The following is a 15,060-nucleotide window of genomic DNA, read 5'->3' as shown; positions in this document are numbered from 1 at the left end:
ACCTGGCATGCTCGGGCCCTGCCACACGGATGTCTTGGCACTGAGTGTTGTCTCTGGGTGGTTCATTTTTTGCAGGCAACCGTGACACTGTGGAGGGTCTTCAACCTGACCTGGTGCCCACCTATAGTGTTGGAGTATTTTCCCCGGCTCTTTCTGTGTCTGCTCTTCCAAGTTTACATCAGCGCACTGGATACGCCAGAGGAGGTTGATACCTTCTGGAAGGGGTGCCAGGAGCAACTGGGCCTTGCCACCAACCCCCAAAGGTGCTCCATCCCAGTCCTCCCAGTCTCCCCATCCCTTCCAAGGCAGGAGCCAGGGCTGCCAGCACCACCTGGGCTTTGCTCTGCACACAGGTTTGCGGTGCAGACCCTGAAGGTCCTGCTCTGCCGAGTGCAGTGTGAGCGTGTTGTGGTAGCCATGGAAGGCAAGGCTGGCTGGGACACGCTGCTCTGTACTGACACCCACCACTATGCAGTGGGACTCCTGGCCAGGTGAGACCCCCTTCTCCCTGCTGCCCCCGGCACTTGTGCCCAGGGTGCCCCACACAGTTCCCATGGGCAGGGGTGAGAGGGCTTTGTCACAAAGAGACGGACGAGCAGACTGGAAAAGGCTGGCAGAGGAGGGTGCCCGGGAACAGCTGCCTCCCAAAGCGCCCACGGGGTGCTTGGGAAAAGACCAGAGCTCCGTGGGTCACTCCTGGGAGAGCTTTGCCCTCCCGACTCAGGGGCAATAATGCCTTTTCCCCCCACCAGGGAGATGCGCTGTGTCTCCATGATCTGGTGTTGCAGCTTCATCTCCTGCCTCTTGGAGCTCCTCAGCCAAGACATTTCAGACTGGCAGCTGCCCGCCATGGCGTTCCTTGTGGAGGTGAGGCCCATGGGCACCACAACCTCTCTGAGCTGCCTCCCACCTCTCTGCCCTCTCACAGCCGCAGCTGCCTGGGACGGTGCCCGTGCCCTGTGCTGCTGCCTTGGCTCAGCCCTGTGCAGTTCTGAGCTCCTGCCAGCTGGGCACCCCGGTCACTGCTTTGTGCCTTTCAGGTCCTGGACTTCCTGGACATCAAAGAATGGGGTGACAGCCTCCTGGAGATCATGGCAAGGCACCTGCAGAGCACGTCCAGGGAGATGCGTCGCCTGGTGCTCAGAGGCCTCGTGCAGCTCAGCAAGGACCCCTCGATGGTGAGAAGACAGCAGCGGCTGAAGCTGTGCTGGCAGCGTGGGGCTGGGAAAAGCAGCCCCTTGGGCTTGGCTGGGCTTTGGGAGCTGTGGCAGCTGCTCCCAGCTCTCCTGCGTTGCTGTTCAGCTGCCCGAGTGCTTCAGGACAGGCCTTCGGCCCCTGGGCTCCACAGCAGCAGCAGCAGCAGCAGCGTGGGCTTGCCCTGCCTTGTCCTCCATGCGGAGCATTAGAATGTACAGCCTGACAGAAAGCCTTGTGGACCTGTTGTGGGATGCAGATGAAGACATCGTTGAGATGACCGTCGCGGTGCTCAGCTTTCTGCTCTCGCACAGACACCTCGCAATACCCAGCCCCATCGCCCTGCGGCTGGCTGGCGCGCTCTGGCCACTGCTGGACAACGTAAGGCTCTGTGCCCCCAGCCACGGCCACTGGGTGCTGCCCCCAAGTGTGGTGCCCCGTGGATTTTTGGGCCTGTGCACAGAGGGGCCTGGAGCAGCTGATGAGGAGGGCTTTTGCTTCCTTTCCAACAGGACAACCGCCATGTGCAGCTGCTCTCCATTCGCCTCTTCCAAGAGGTGATGAGGTTGGTAGCGGCCAAGGGTAAAAAGCCCCTCAAGATGCTTGTGAGCAAGAGCCTGCTGCCACTCTTCTTCAACTGCCACCATGAGAACATGCGTGTGGCAGAGGTGAGGACTCCTGGGCGCTGCTGTCCTCCTGGCAGGGGGCTCAGCTGTCTCCCTGCACCCGGGCACCTCATGGGCTCCAGCCTCCTCCTGGCCTTGGCACAGGGAGGCAGGTCCTGTGCCCTGGGCTGCGGTGCCATCTCTGGGTCTCTGCTGCTCTGCAGGCCTCTTGTGAAACGCTGCTTTCAGCACTAAGCTTCCTGAAGAGGAGAGATCTTGAGCACCTGCTGATGGGGGATCAGATGTGGAGGTTTGGCGAGTGCTTGGTAAGAACGCTGCTCCCTTCCCTGGGCTGCCCACGCGGGCTCTTCTCCAGGCTCCTCTGGCGCCAGGGCCGGAGCTGATGGAGCCCCGAGCTCCATCAAGCCCGCGCCTTGCCGGGCCCTCTGCCCCGCTCAGGGCTGTGCGGGCAGGGCAGGCCGGGGCCAAGGGACAGAGCCCGCGCCAACCCTTCCCTCCGTGCCCTGCCGCTCTCTCCAGCTGGCACAGGACAGGAGCCGAGCGGCCGAGCTGCTGCGCCAGGCGCTGCCGTACCTGCGGAGCCCACAGGAGCCCCTGCGAGAGGCGGCCGTCAGGTTTCTTGGTGAGCCACAAGCCCGGCTCCCTCCCCGCCCCGCCGCAGCTCGGCCCCAGCCCCGCCTGCTGCCCCGGCAGCGCCATCCGGGCCGGGGCTCTGGAGCCCCGCCTGCCCTCGGCGCCGCTGCCGCCCTCTCGCAGCCGTGTCCTTGGGCGTCAGGATGCGGCGAGGGCCGGGCCTGAGCCCTGCAGGGGAAGGCGCTGCTGTGGCCGCAGGGCTGGCAGCGCCGCTGCGGGGCAGCTGTGCGGCTGGGGCCGTGACAGGCTCTGTGTTGGCAGGGATGGCCGGGCGGTTCCTGAGAGAGCAGCAGCGAGAGTTGCAGCTCATGTGCAGGGGTGAGTGAGGCCAGCGGGCTGTCAGCGGGGGCTGGCGCTGGCAGCTGCGTTCCCTGCCCCGGCTGGGAGGGCTCTGCTCCCTGCGCGCACGAGGGGCGGCGTGGGCAGAGCACAGAGACCTTCCAGGGGCCTGCGGGAGGGACATTCGTGGCCAGCGCCTTCCAGCTGATCCTTGCTGTCTCCTGCTTCCTCCAGGCTATGGCAAGAGCTGCCGTGTGGGATGGATGGGGCAGGAGGGTCTCCCCAGGTCCCTGCAGATGCAGGCTCTGACTGTGGCTTTGTTCCTCTCTCTTCCAGCCCTTCAGGACATGACAGATGACACCAGCCCTGCCATCTCATGCCTGGCTCTTCAGACTCTGTACATCAACAGAGTTGTACAGAGCATTCCCTCCTCCCAACTCCAGCAGATGCGAGATGGATTCCGCCGCCTCTGGAAGTCACGGCCTTCCCTGTGTCGCAGGGGCTGGTTGTCCTGCATGAGCACCATGGAGAACTGATCTGGGAGGCTGCGTCTGCTGGGGCCACCTGAGCCTGCAGGGAACACCTCTGCACTTCAAGGACGTTCTTTCACCCCACCGTAGGATTAGTAAATTGCTGTTGTCATACACAGAGGTCCAGGAGCTTTCTTTTGGTGCCCAGAGTCTTCAGGCCAATGGGGAAGAGGCCAAAAAGGGTGCTTGTGCTCGCCAAGTTGGCCAAGCGTGCGGAGTGGAAGGGAAAGTGGCCAAAAGGCCCTTGGCCTTTGGTGGTTCTGTGGAAGCCTTAAGGCTTCTGACAGAGCGGGCGGGCAGAGGCCGGAGCTGCGGCGGGGATCCCTGAGAGACCGGTCCCTGGAGATGGCCAGCACCCCTCTGCCAGCCTGGAAGCGCCATCTGTGTCCTGCCCGTGTGTTGCTGGCTGGATTGCTGAGGGCTCTGAGGTGCCTCTTGATGCGGCTCCTCTGGAGCTCCTTCAGCAGCCAGGCAGGCCTGGGGGAGGCGTGGAGGGCACGGGACAGTGGGAGGCCATGAAGGGCTGCGGTGCTGCCAAGGCCTGCCTGGAGAAGGCAGTGGGAAGGCGTGAGGGGGATGCGTGTGGCGCTGGGTAGCGGGAGGCTGTGATGGGCCAGGAGGACTTGTGTGGATGGGTTGGTGGGAAGCCCTGAGGAGCTGGGTGGCAGAGGCCATAAGCAGCCCCCAGACAGCCACCTTCTTCCTGCCAGCCGGCTGCTCTGGTGCTTCCCCGACGCGTCTCTGGTGCCTGTGGCAGAAGCCCTCGAGGCCTGGCCTCAGCAGGACGGTGGGGACAGCCCCGAGGTGCCCAGGCTGCTTTGGCCAGGGACAAGGAGGGACAAGGAGGCCCTGCTGGAGCACGGCCACTGGCTGCTGCAGGCGAGGAGCAGTGGGAAGTGGCAGCACTGGTGATCAGCCCGGGTCCCCAGAGCTGTCCAGGCCACTGTGCTGTGTGGCCAAGACTCCCCTGACACTGAGCTCGGGACCCACAGAGCTGCTGCCACCATGGCAAGAACGATGTCTGTAAGGGTCGGTCCGAAGTTCCCCTCGATTTTGCCTTCCGACCGTCGCAAGGAGACCTCGAGGACCCCACCCAGGCTGACTCTGGACAATGGTTTACTGGCCGGGCCAGGTGGATGCTCATGACTGTGTGCTGGTGTGTTGTGTTCACTGGACCGTGCTGTCGTGGCACCAACCAGAGGTTGTGTTGCATCAACTGAGGACTGCTTGTCCGTACCTGTCTCCTGCAGCACCACACAATGGTCCATAAATCTTCCCACCTTTTGGCCAGAGGCCACTCACTTTGGAGAAAGACTATAAAAGAGCGACCCTCTGGAAAGGACCCTTTGAGATCTCTCCACTGATGAAGACCCCCTGGAGAAGACCCCTGAGATCTCCCCACGGACGAAGACTTGTCTATTGGATGACCCGTGAGGACGCCCATCTCGTCTGTTGGTAGCTATTCTCCCATCCCTTCCTTTCCTTCCCCTTTCCCTATCCTGTACCTCTCCCCTTTACCGTAACTGAATTGTTGGCATTTGATGAAATGCATTGCTGTTGTTGATTAAACTGATTTTCTGTTGTTGAATAAACTGATTTTGTCCCCTGCATTTTGCCTGTTTGCACCTTTGAGATCAAAAGAACCATCACGACCCCCGCTCTGCATTAATAGCGGATCGTGACATTAAATTGGTGTCACGGACAGGATTTTCTGGCAGACAGAAGGGATGCAAGGTTGTCTGTAGTCTGTATCAGGGGAAGGAAGACTTACTCCAGCCGCACCTAGCCGGCCACCTTGGATGGGTGAGCCTGTCTAGAAAGCAAGGGGGGTTTTTCTGATTTCCCACAGACTGCAGACACCTTGGTGTGGAGCATCCCCAGACTCACTTGAGGGTTCTGTCGTCAGAATTTCACAAAAGATCTACTGGTGCAAAAGGCGGGACACTGTTGTTGTTGTTGTTGTTGTTTTTTATGATGTTTGACTACTTGGTGCAGTGAAGAGACAACCTGGTGTTTTGTAACTAAGGAGTGCCTCCCAAGTAGTTTGGTCTCTTCACCCACACAGGGAAGCGAAGGGGGGCACACAGCGAAGCTGTTTCATTGTGTGTGGTAACTTAAGCAATAGACCTCCCTGTTGTGGTTTTTACTTATCCCTTCACAAAATGACTGAGAATTCCACTGTAACAAATAAAGCTGCATTTTATGCTCTATTAGCTAAGTATAGCGCCAGACCATCCCAAGGTGGGGAGGAATGGGCGAACAATAATTGGTTTAATCTGGAGAATGTGATTGATAGAATATATTCTCTGCAACATGAGTCAAAGTTCAAACTGGGCAAAGATAAAACCATACTCTGCTCGGTTTTAGGAGCTTGTCTTACGGCAGCCATAGAAACTCGCTCTGAGTGCAGAAATGAGGAAAGAACAATTATAGACTCTCTACAAAATCTTGTTCCAATTTTGCAAAAACAATTAGATCAAGAAAGGAATGAGAACCATTTGTTGCGAGATGAAAATAATTTGTTAAAAGCTGCCTTAAGAGAAGAATGGGACGAAAATTCAAAGCGTGCTGATTCACCAAAAGGAACACAGGAGAAGGAAGCTATTCACATTAATCCAATGTACTCTCCAAAAGACCCAATTTTGATGAAAAATTGTGGGGAACACTGCTGCTCCAACTTGAAACCTGTGATTAAAATAGAATATGATTATATCAGTGATGCACCCCCCGAGCAACCTTCTCCACAGGTTCTGGGCAGTGTACCAGAGCAAACTTCTCCACAAGTTCTGAACAATGAACCAAATCAATCTCCTGCACAGGCTCTGGGAGTTGAGCCAAAGCAGTTCACCTGCACTGGGCTTTCCCAAGGGTCTGAACATTCCCCCACTTCGGCCCACCACACTTTAGCCCAGGAATTAGAAAAGATACCCAAACCTGACAATACAGCTGTCTATCAATACATTGATGATATTCTGGTGGGAGGGGATGAAATAAAAGTAGTGGGGGATACCCAACAAAAAATAATCTCTCATTTGGAAAACCCTGATTTGCAAATTTCCTCAGAGAAAATTCAAAAACCTTCTCAGGAGGTGAAGTTTTTGGGAATTTGGTGGAAAGGAGGTATGACATGTATTCCACCTGATATTCTAACCTCCCTGGATCAAATTAAATTGCCTGAATCCAGGAAAGATATCCAACAGGCTCTAGAATTATTAGTGTTCTGGAGAAAACACATCACAGTCACTATTGAGACCTCTCCCCCTGACGGGGTGGCCCAGAGATCCTCAGTTGGGAAGTGGTATGCCCAGATAAAACATTACTGTAACATCTTCTTAGTGATAGAAAGAGCTGTAAAAAATCTGGCAATACAAGAAACTGAGAGCTTGGCAAATAGCCATGACAAACCTGCCTTGGTAAGTAAAGTAGCCACTCCTTTCTCCCCTGAACAATCAGCAAATTCTTGGTTCACTGATGCTTCTGCCAAACGAGAGGGAAAGGTGGGGAAATACAGGGCAGTAGCCCTCCCCACTTCTGCTGGTGAACAAATTATTACTGAGGGAGAAGGCAGCTCTCAGACCGGTGAGCTGACAGTTGTTTGGAGTGTTTTCCGACTTGAGGTACAGAATATCTCTCTTGTTTACATCTACACTGACTCCTATGCTGTGTTTAAAGGAGGTACAGAGTGGCCTCCTTTTCAGCAGCAAAATGATTGGGAAGTTAACAGAATTCCAGTCCACGCTACACACTGGATAGTTCCATCATTTTAATCTCCTGCCTCCTGGAGGCAGACTCTGTTTGTGTTTACTTTTCACAGAAGAACACCGAGGGACATGAAGAAGCACCCCCCTTAGTGTTGGATGACAAACCAAGGTTTTTCCTCCTTTCATGGTGACACAAGGTGATGATGTCGCAATAACTTGTAAATTAGCAACTGGATCCCTCACTGAACCTGCATACAGTTATGGCATAGGATCTCATGGCCGGACTTTATATTGCAAAACCCAAAATCAAGACTGTTGGCTAAACCTAACTGCTGTACAATTTTCCTATAAAATCATGTGTGGAAAAAATGATACAAAATACTGGGGAGAACTTGATGTTAATGTTGTAACACCTACTACCCAACCACCGGTGTGCTAAGCCCTACGATTTTTCAATTTGGACCTTATGTAATTAGAAAAACTGGCCAACAACAAATATTGTTTAATCCGGCATGGTCTCTCAAACAAATCAAATTATTGAGGCAAAATAATGTCTCAGAAGTCCAACCAGTTTGTTCACCCTTTCTACAGACTTCTTTTGAGGGATGGACAACCTGGCTGCAGAAACGAAATCCTGCTAAAAAACGAATGGCAAGAGACATAACCGGTGTTGTGGGAACAGGATTGGGAATTTTGAATAGCATCGATTCGGAAGTACTAATGAATAAATTGGCTACCACAGCTGGAGATGTAACCAAATTACAACGGCCCCTGCAAACAGCCTTAACAGCTTTGGGGACCCAACAATGGTTGTTATCAAACATATTACCAAGTTGGGAAAAGGTAAACATAAATGACCACAAATTGATAATCGATGCACTTGGTGCTACTCAAAATAACATCTCTTTGGCTCTCAGTTGTATCCAGGCCCAGTTGTGGATGCAGTCAGTTGCTGCCTTAATTATAAGAGAAGGTGAGGAAGGCACTTTTCCCACTGAAATCCGAAAAATAGTCTGGGACAGTGCCACTGATTGTGAAAAAGAATTCCAGTCCTGGTGGAACTTAGTAAATTTTACCTATGATCCCAGCACAAACACTGCCACAGCCTTTGTACTGACAATTCGTAATGCTTCAGTGCATTCAATATTCCCCATCATTGCATTAGGGTTGAACCATGATGGAGCTATTCTCCATCCTTTCGAGCATAGGGAATGGGCCCGTCAAATTGGTGGGAGGTTGCAAACTGTCCATTTGGAAACTTGCATTGTCCGGGAACAACAAGGGTTTATCTGCGAAAGTAATGCAATCAGAGCTCAAGATATCTGCTTGGACACAGAACAGAATGTTTGTAACTTTGAAATCCATCCAAATGAGATTCCTGAAACTGTATTAGTATATATAGGCAATGGATGTGCATGCTTTGGAACTGCTTGTGATAGTGTTTTTATAGAAAATTTGGTACTGAATACTAAAAATCATTCAAACTTTTGTGTCTGCAACTCTACTAGGATTTTAGGATGTGATTTTTCCTATGTAGCCCCAGTTACTTCTCACCATCTTTTGCAGTCAAATTACACACTGATCCACCATCTATTGCCCACTCCAATTGGAATGAACCTCTCTCTGGTGAAGCAATTGTTGCTCTACCAAGATCTGATCGAAATTTTGGAGAAGATTAAGAAAAACGGACAGAAAACTCTAATAGCCGTTCATCACAATGTGGAAAAAATACATCGTGTTTTAGAAAGGGTAAAGACAGATGCTGAACACAGGTGGTGGGATACTCTATTTGGGTGGTCACCTACTGCTACAGGTGTCCTGAACAAATTGTGTCATCCTACCATTGTTCTTTTGATTTTAGTTTTAATTGGTTTTGTTTTGTCAGCAATTCTATACATCATGACTTGGAGAATAACGAAACGATTAACACAATTGGCATCTGTGACAGATATACCCAGATCGGCTACTGTTGACATCCCCAGGGTTATTGACACAAGGTTTCAAATAAAATAAAAAAATTATGAATATTTTCTTTTTTTTTTATCTTCTAATTTTAATTAGAATTGTTTAATCAAAAACTTGCTTTAAAAATTGATTTATTTCTAATCAAAATTGAAAAAATTTAAAGAATTGAACAAATTGTTTGAAGTCATTAGCAATCAACAAAATTGAACATAATTAATCTGTTTTGTTTTCCCTTTTCTCCTTTTCCTTATCCTGTCCCTTATCTTTTTCCTACTTTCCTGTCTCTGTTTTCCGGGATATGCTACCAACAGGGACGAGTCCTGAAGACACCACAACTGAAGACTTCACAACTCTACAAAAGGGCGCTCTTGACGATCGTGAGTCACGGGGTGGTGTAAGGGTCGGTCCCAAGTTCCCCTCGATTTTGCCTCCCGACCGTCGCAAGGAGACCTCGAGGACCCCACCCAGGCTGACTCTGGACAATGGTTTACTGGCCGGGCCAGGTGGATGCTCATGACTGTGTGCTGGTGTATTGTGTTCACTGGACCGTGCTGTCGTGGCACCAACCAGAGACTGTGTTGCATCAACTGAGGACTGCTTGTCCGTACCTGTCTCCTGCAGCACCACACAATGGTCCATAAATCTTCCCACCTTTTGGCCAGAAGCCACTCACTTTGGAGAAGGACTATAAAAGAGCGACCCTCTGGAAAGAACCCTTTGAGATCTCTCCACTGATGGAGACCCCTGAGATCTCCCCACGGACGAAGACTCGTCTATCGGATGACCCGCGAGGACGCCCGTCTCGTCTGTTGGTAGCTATTCTCCCATCCCTTCCTTTCCTTCCCCTTTCCCTATCCTATACCTCTCCCCTTTACCGTAACTGAATTGTTGGCATTTGATGAAATGCATTGCTGTTGTTGATTAAACTGATTTTCTGTTGTTGAATAAACTGATTTTGTCCCCTGCATTTTGCCTGTTTGCACCTTTGAGATCAAAAGAACCATCACGACCCCCGCTCTGCATTAATAGCGGATCGTGACAGGTCTGTGACTCACACTGGTGCTGCTTGGGAACTGTTCCTCCTCCCCTCCTCCCTCATCTCCCTCTTCTCCTCTTGGAGGCTCACAATTACAGCAGAGACATGAGCCTGCACTGGGCCATTGATCATACTCTCAAAATTTCTAAGCTTGTTTGTTGCTTGTTGGCAACAGAACCCACTGTTTCTTGGTTGTTATCAGCATTAATTGTTGCAGTAAAGGTGTATTGAGATGGCCCCAGGTTTGCCAGATTCCACAACATCTGCCCTGTGCACCTGACCTTGTCAGGGTCATTGTCATGCTGTCCATCCCTTCCAAAGAGCACCTCCAGCACTGCCACTTCTCTCAGCTCTTGGATCCCTTCCTCAAGGGTCTTCCAGCACATTCTATGGTGGTACTCCTGCATTCTCTCTCTGTGGACAGACCTCTTTCTCACACTCATTAAAAGCCACTTCCAGAGGGAAAAGGGCCCTGGCTCCCTTACAAATACCTGGTCCACACCTGAGTCCTGGGTCAAGGGTCCCAAATTCCTTGCCTCAGGACCATCCAGTTGGACGCCTGTACCCGTAAGGTCCCAGACCCAAAGTAACCAGGTTGTAAAAGCCTCACGGCCTCGTCACTCAATGTCTTTTCACAGACTAGAGAGACTTTCATATGACAGGGACTCGGTGATGATCTCAGCCTCTGGCTCCCCTGCTGGTTGTGAGGACCCTCCTTTCTTATTATCAAGGTGCTTTGTTTTCATCTTAGACTTCTTTGTTTCCACAGGGCTGACTATTGCTGGCTGTGATTGCCCTTGCAGTTCAGCTGGAATCTGGACAGATGTAATGTCTGTGGGTTCCACTGCTGCACCATCAGACTCTCCCTCTAAGGCAGGGGGAGGGTTTCTCACCAGCTGGGGAAAGGTACTCCTTCAGCATCTCACACATCTCCTTCACTGTAACGCCCACCCAGTCTGGGTGGTTCCTTTCTGAGGCAGGCTGTAGGGCAGGGTCAGTCTCTGCAGCAGCATCTCTATTTCCTGGGGTAGGTACCAGAGTGGTTATCCAAGCCAATATTCCCTTATCTCTGACTGCTAAATAGAACAGGCATATCAGCACCACCAGCCACTGTATGATATCATTAGCATTTAGAGGACATTTTATCCCTTCAGAAAATGGTGGGGTAGACCCAAAAAACTGGGTAAAGGGTTGGGAGAAAAGTCTTCCCTGGTGTCATTCCCTCACAGTAGGTACCATTGTTAAAGTAATCCAAATAACACATTTAGAGTGTGATAGTCCTGAATCCACGTACCCGCCTTCCAAAGAAGTTAAAAATCCATTAATTTCTCACCTTATTAACCCATAAAGCAAACTGGATAACAGCCACAGTAGCTTTAGTTATAGGGCCTGCAAATGGGAGGAATACAGCCACGACCATGTGCCACCTGAACCACAGTAAGCTAGACCACATGGTGCCACCCAATGAGGTTCTATATCCAGCACACAAAAAACCAGGTTACCCAGGAGCTGTTATTCCTTCTTTCTCCCAGTGCCCTCAGACCCCATGTTGGGCACCAAAATCTATCTTGGTTTGAAAGAAGGTGTCTGCCAAGAAAGGCAGAAGCCTCTTTTTAAAATGGAGAATGTAAACTCCCACCCTCCAAATTATTATAATTTTGAAATTAAGAGGTTCTCTGGCAAAGATATGGGAATAGGCATAACAGTTCTTTACTAGGAAAATTAAAATAGAAATACAGTATCAGAGAGTAAAAACCCAAAAATAACCCACTGACAGTCAGAATACACCTGACACCGTGTCAGTCAGGGTGCTGGTAGCAGTCTGATTGAATGGTGGCTGCAGTCCTCCTGGATGACAGATATGGTTCAGTTGAAGCAGTGCTCCTGTAGAAACGTGCAGTTCTCCTCTGAAGGTCCAGTATTGATGTTGAAAGATCCAATTTTCCACTGCAATCCAGTGGAGAAAGACTGCCTTGGTGTTTCAAATCTCAGTTTTTGTCTAGCTAGGAAAGGCTTGGCTCCTCCCCCTGGCTGGAGCATCTCCCAATGCGATGATGGAATTTTATCATTCATTCATTGGGAACGGAAGGGATGATGTAATTTTATCAGTCATACAGTATAACTCAATAGCCCATTAACAGAAAATATCTTCCTGGAGGCAGGATGGGCTGTGGAAAAGATAAAGAACACTGCTCCACCTGATTTTAACAGATGGCCCATTAGCAGAGGATATCTCCCACAGAGATAAGGATCACTGCCCCAGCTGATTTCAACAGATGGTGATAGAATACATACTTTTTGTCCCATCCTGTATTGCAGCCTAAGACCAGGGGTCCTGGGGGGTCATGTGCCACCTCTCCTGGAGTGTGTGTGCTCCCCGTGGGGCCCCCACTCGGGTGTCACCTCCTTTTCTGTTCCCACAGAGCTGCTGAGCTGGCAGCAGCTGCAGCCCTGCCCCATGGTATCAGGCTTGGGCAGGACCCCTGCTTTGTCCCCACACTAATTTTAGGGGGATCATGTGTTACCCCCAGCCCTGCTGCCACTCTGCCCCTCCCCAGCTGGTCCCAGTGTTCCCAATAAAGCTTACCAGTTCGACCCAGTCACGTTTATTGTGTGGAGGGACTGGGGAAGGACCTGTGTAAGTGCCACAGGGGGTTAGTGACTGGGTGGGGTCCAGGTGGGGAACACTGGGTGCTGTGGATCTGCCTGGACACTGCTGTGTCAACAGAGCTGCTCTCTCTGATTGGCTGAATCTAAATTACATTATTTGATTGGCTGAGGAAAGGCCCAGGAGTTGAGAGAATGAACAGGAGAGATCCCACCCTGAGCACCTGAAGGGGAACAACAGACTGAGCCTGGGCACAGCGAGGGAATTTATTACCAACCAAATCACAGGAGAATAAGAAGGGAAAGAAATCTCTCCAACCCCTTCCCCCCACCCAACGAGGATAACCAGGACCACGGATCACCAGGGCTCTGCCCAACGGGGGTCACTGGGGATCATCCAACACCCATCCTCCCATGGGGGATGGAGCTGGAGCAGAGCACGAAGCTCTTCCCACACTCGGGACACTCACAGGGCTTCCCTTAGTGGTGCCTCCGTTGGTGTCGGGTCAAGGTTGAGCTCTTTGAGAAGCTCTTCCCACACTCAGGACACTCGTAGGGCCTCTCCCCAGTGTGGATGCGCCGGTGCCTGATGAGGGTGGAGTTGCGGTTGAATCCCTTCCCGCAGTCGGGGCAGCGGAAGGGCCTCTCCTCTGTGTGAATCCGCTCACGGACGAGGAGATTGGAGCTGGTCTGAAACCTCTTCCCACACTTGGGACACTCGTAGGACCTCTCCCCGGTGTGGATGTGCTCGTGTTTTTTTAAGCTGGACATCCACGCAAAGCTCTTTCTACATTCCAAGCATGTGTAGGGCCTGTCCCCTGTATGGCTCAACTGATGCTGCAACAGGTAGGAACTGTTGCTGAAACCCTTACCACATTTCCCACACTCGTAGGGCTTTTGTCCAGTGTGGATCACCTGGTGCCGGATCAGATTGGAGCTGTAGCTGAAGCTCTTCCCACATTCCCCACACTCGTAGGGCTTTTTCCCAGTATGGATCATCTTGTGCCGGATCAGGTTGGAGCTGTTGCTGAAGCTCTTCCCACATTCTCCGCACTCATAGGGCTTTTCCCCAGTGTGGATCAGCTGGTGCCGGATGGGATGGAAGCTGACTCTGAATCCCTTACCACATTCCCTACACTCATAGGGCTTCTCTCCAGTGTGGATCTGCTGGTGCCGGATCATGCTGGAGCGGTAGCTGAAACCCTTCCCACATTCCAAGCACTTGTGGGGCTTCTCCCCTCCAGGAGGCTTCTCCACCAGCTCTGAGCTCTGCCTGGATCTCCGGCCGCCTTCCCGGCTCAGGGAGGGTCTTTCCTCCTCGCAGCTCTCTGGGATGGGTTTGCAGCCCCTCCTCCTATGGGATCTCCGGGGCTTTTCTGCCTCCTCCATCTCCTCACGCCGTGGGAATGAAAAGTCCTGGTTTGGGGAAAAAACAAGAGAGCTCCATAAACTGAGAGTTCCTCCTTGCCCAAGTTCATCTGTGGAAGTCATTGAGCATCTTGTGTCTGTAATAACCTCCCAAACACCAAGATTCAGCCAAAATCCCCTCGAAAATTGGGCTGGTTTGAAAGCAAAACCTGTGAGAGACTCCAAGTCAGAAATAGAATTTTATAGAAAAAAACAAGAGAAAAAAATATAATACATGCAATACAAAAGAAAACAACTGACAGAGTCAGAATACAACCTTATGCCCCTCTAGTTAAGGTGGTGGTAGCAGTCCAGATGACGTGGTCTTGTTGTAGTAGTGATGCTGTAGAAAGGTCTGGTAGCTCTTGTCCTCTGGAAACCAGTGGGTAAGGGCTGCGTTGGTGTTCCAAATCTCAGTTTGAATCTAGGTACAAAATGTTTGGCTACTCCCCCTGTGTGCACAATCTCAAAATGGGATGATGTAATTTTATCAGTTATGTATTGAACTCAATGGCCCATTAACAGAAGATATCTGATATCTTCCTGCAGGAAGGATGGATGGAAGGAAAGATAAAGAACACTCCCCAACCTGTTTTCTAGCATATGGCCCTTTGACAGAGGATATCTCCCTCGGAGATAAGGATCCCTACCCCAGCTGGCTTCAACAGATGGTGACAGAATACATACTTTTGGGCACATTTTACATTGTAATCGAGGAAAAAAATATGAAGATTCAGCACCCACAGAAAAACTTCAGCCCCAACATTTAACCCAATAAAGCTCAGAAACACCAAGATTTACCCCTGTGCAAATCATGGATCCTTCTCCCTCATCACCTGTGGCACATCAGGAGGTGCAACACTCCTGGGGCTGGGAGGGCCTGCAGATACAGGGAGGGGTGGAACCTTGTGATGTTTCCTGTTTCTGCTACTCCTCGTCCTCATCCTGTGTCCCTACTGCCCCTCACACTCCTCTTCCTCCTACTATTCCTCCTTCTCCTCCACAATCCCACCTGCTCCTCCCACATGCATCATTTGATCATGTTGTTCTTCAACCCTGCGTCTCCTTCCCTTCTCCTGCTT

General features: G+C 51.4%; 1 protein-coding gene across 1 annotated transcript in view; it reads right to left on the bottom strand.

The window, feature by feature from the left end:
• LOC148217916 (uncharacterized) overlaps positions 1-14,519 on the bottom strand; it is a 40,090-nt gene extending 25,571 nt beyond the window's left edge. The window contains exon 1 of the mRNA XM_088158357.1: positions 13,063-14,519. Within this exon, the coding sequence (XP_088014483.1) occupies positions 13,063-14,062 (1,000 nt within the window). The 5' untranslated portion in view covers positions 14,063-14,519. The remainder of the gene's footprint in view (positions 1-13,062) is intronic.
• Positions 14,520-15,060: the final 541 nt, after the last annotated feature.

The sequence above is a fragment of the Sturnus vulgaris genome, unplaced genomic scaffold, assembly GCF_052056855.1.
Source record: "Sturnus vulgaris isolate bStuVul1 unplaced genomic scaffold, bStuVul1.hap1 Scaffold_198, whole genome shotgun sequence".
Lineage (NCBI taxonomy): Eukaryota > Metazoa > Chordata > Aves > Passeriformes > Sturnidae > Sturnus > Sturnus vulgaris.
Note: the sequence above shows the minus strand (reverse complement) of the source record. Positions and strands in the feature narration are given on the sequence as shown.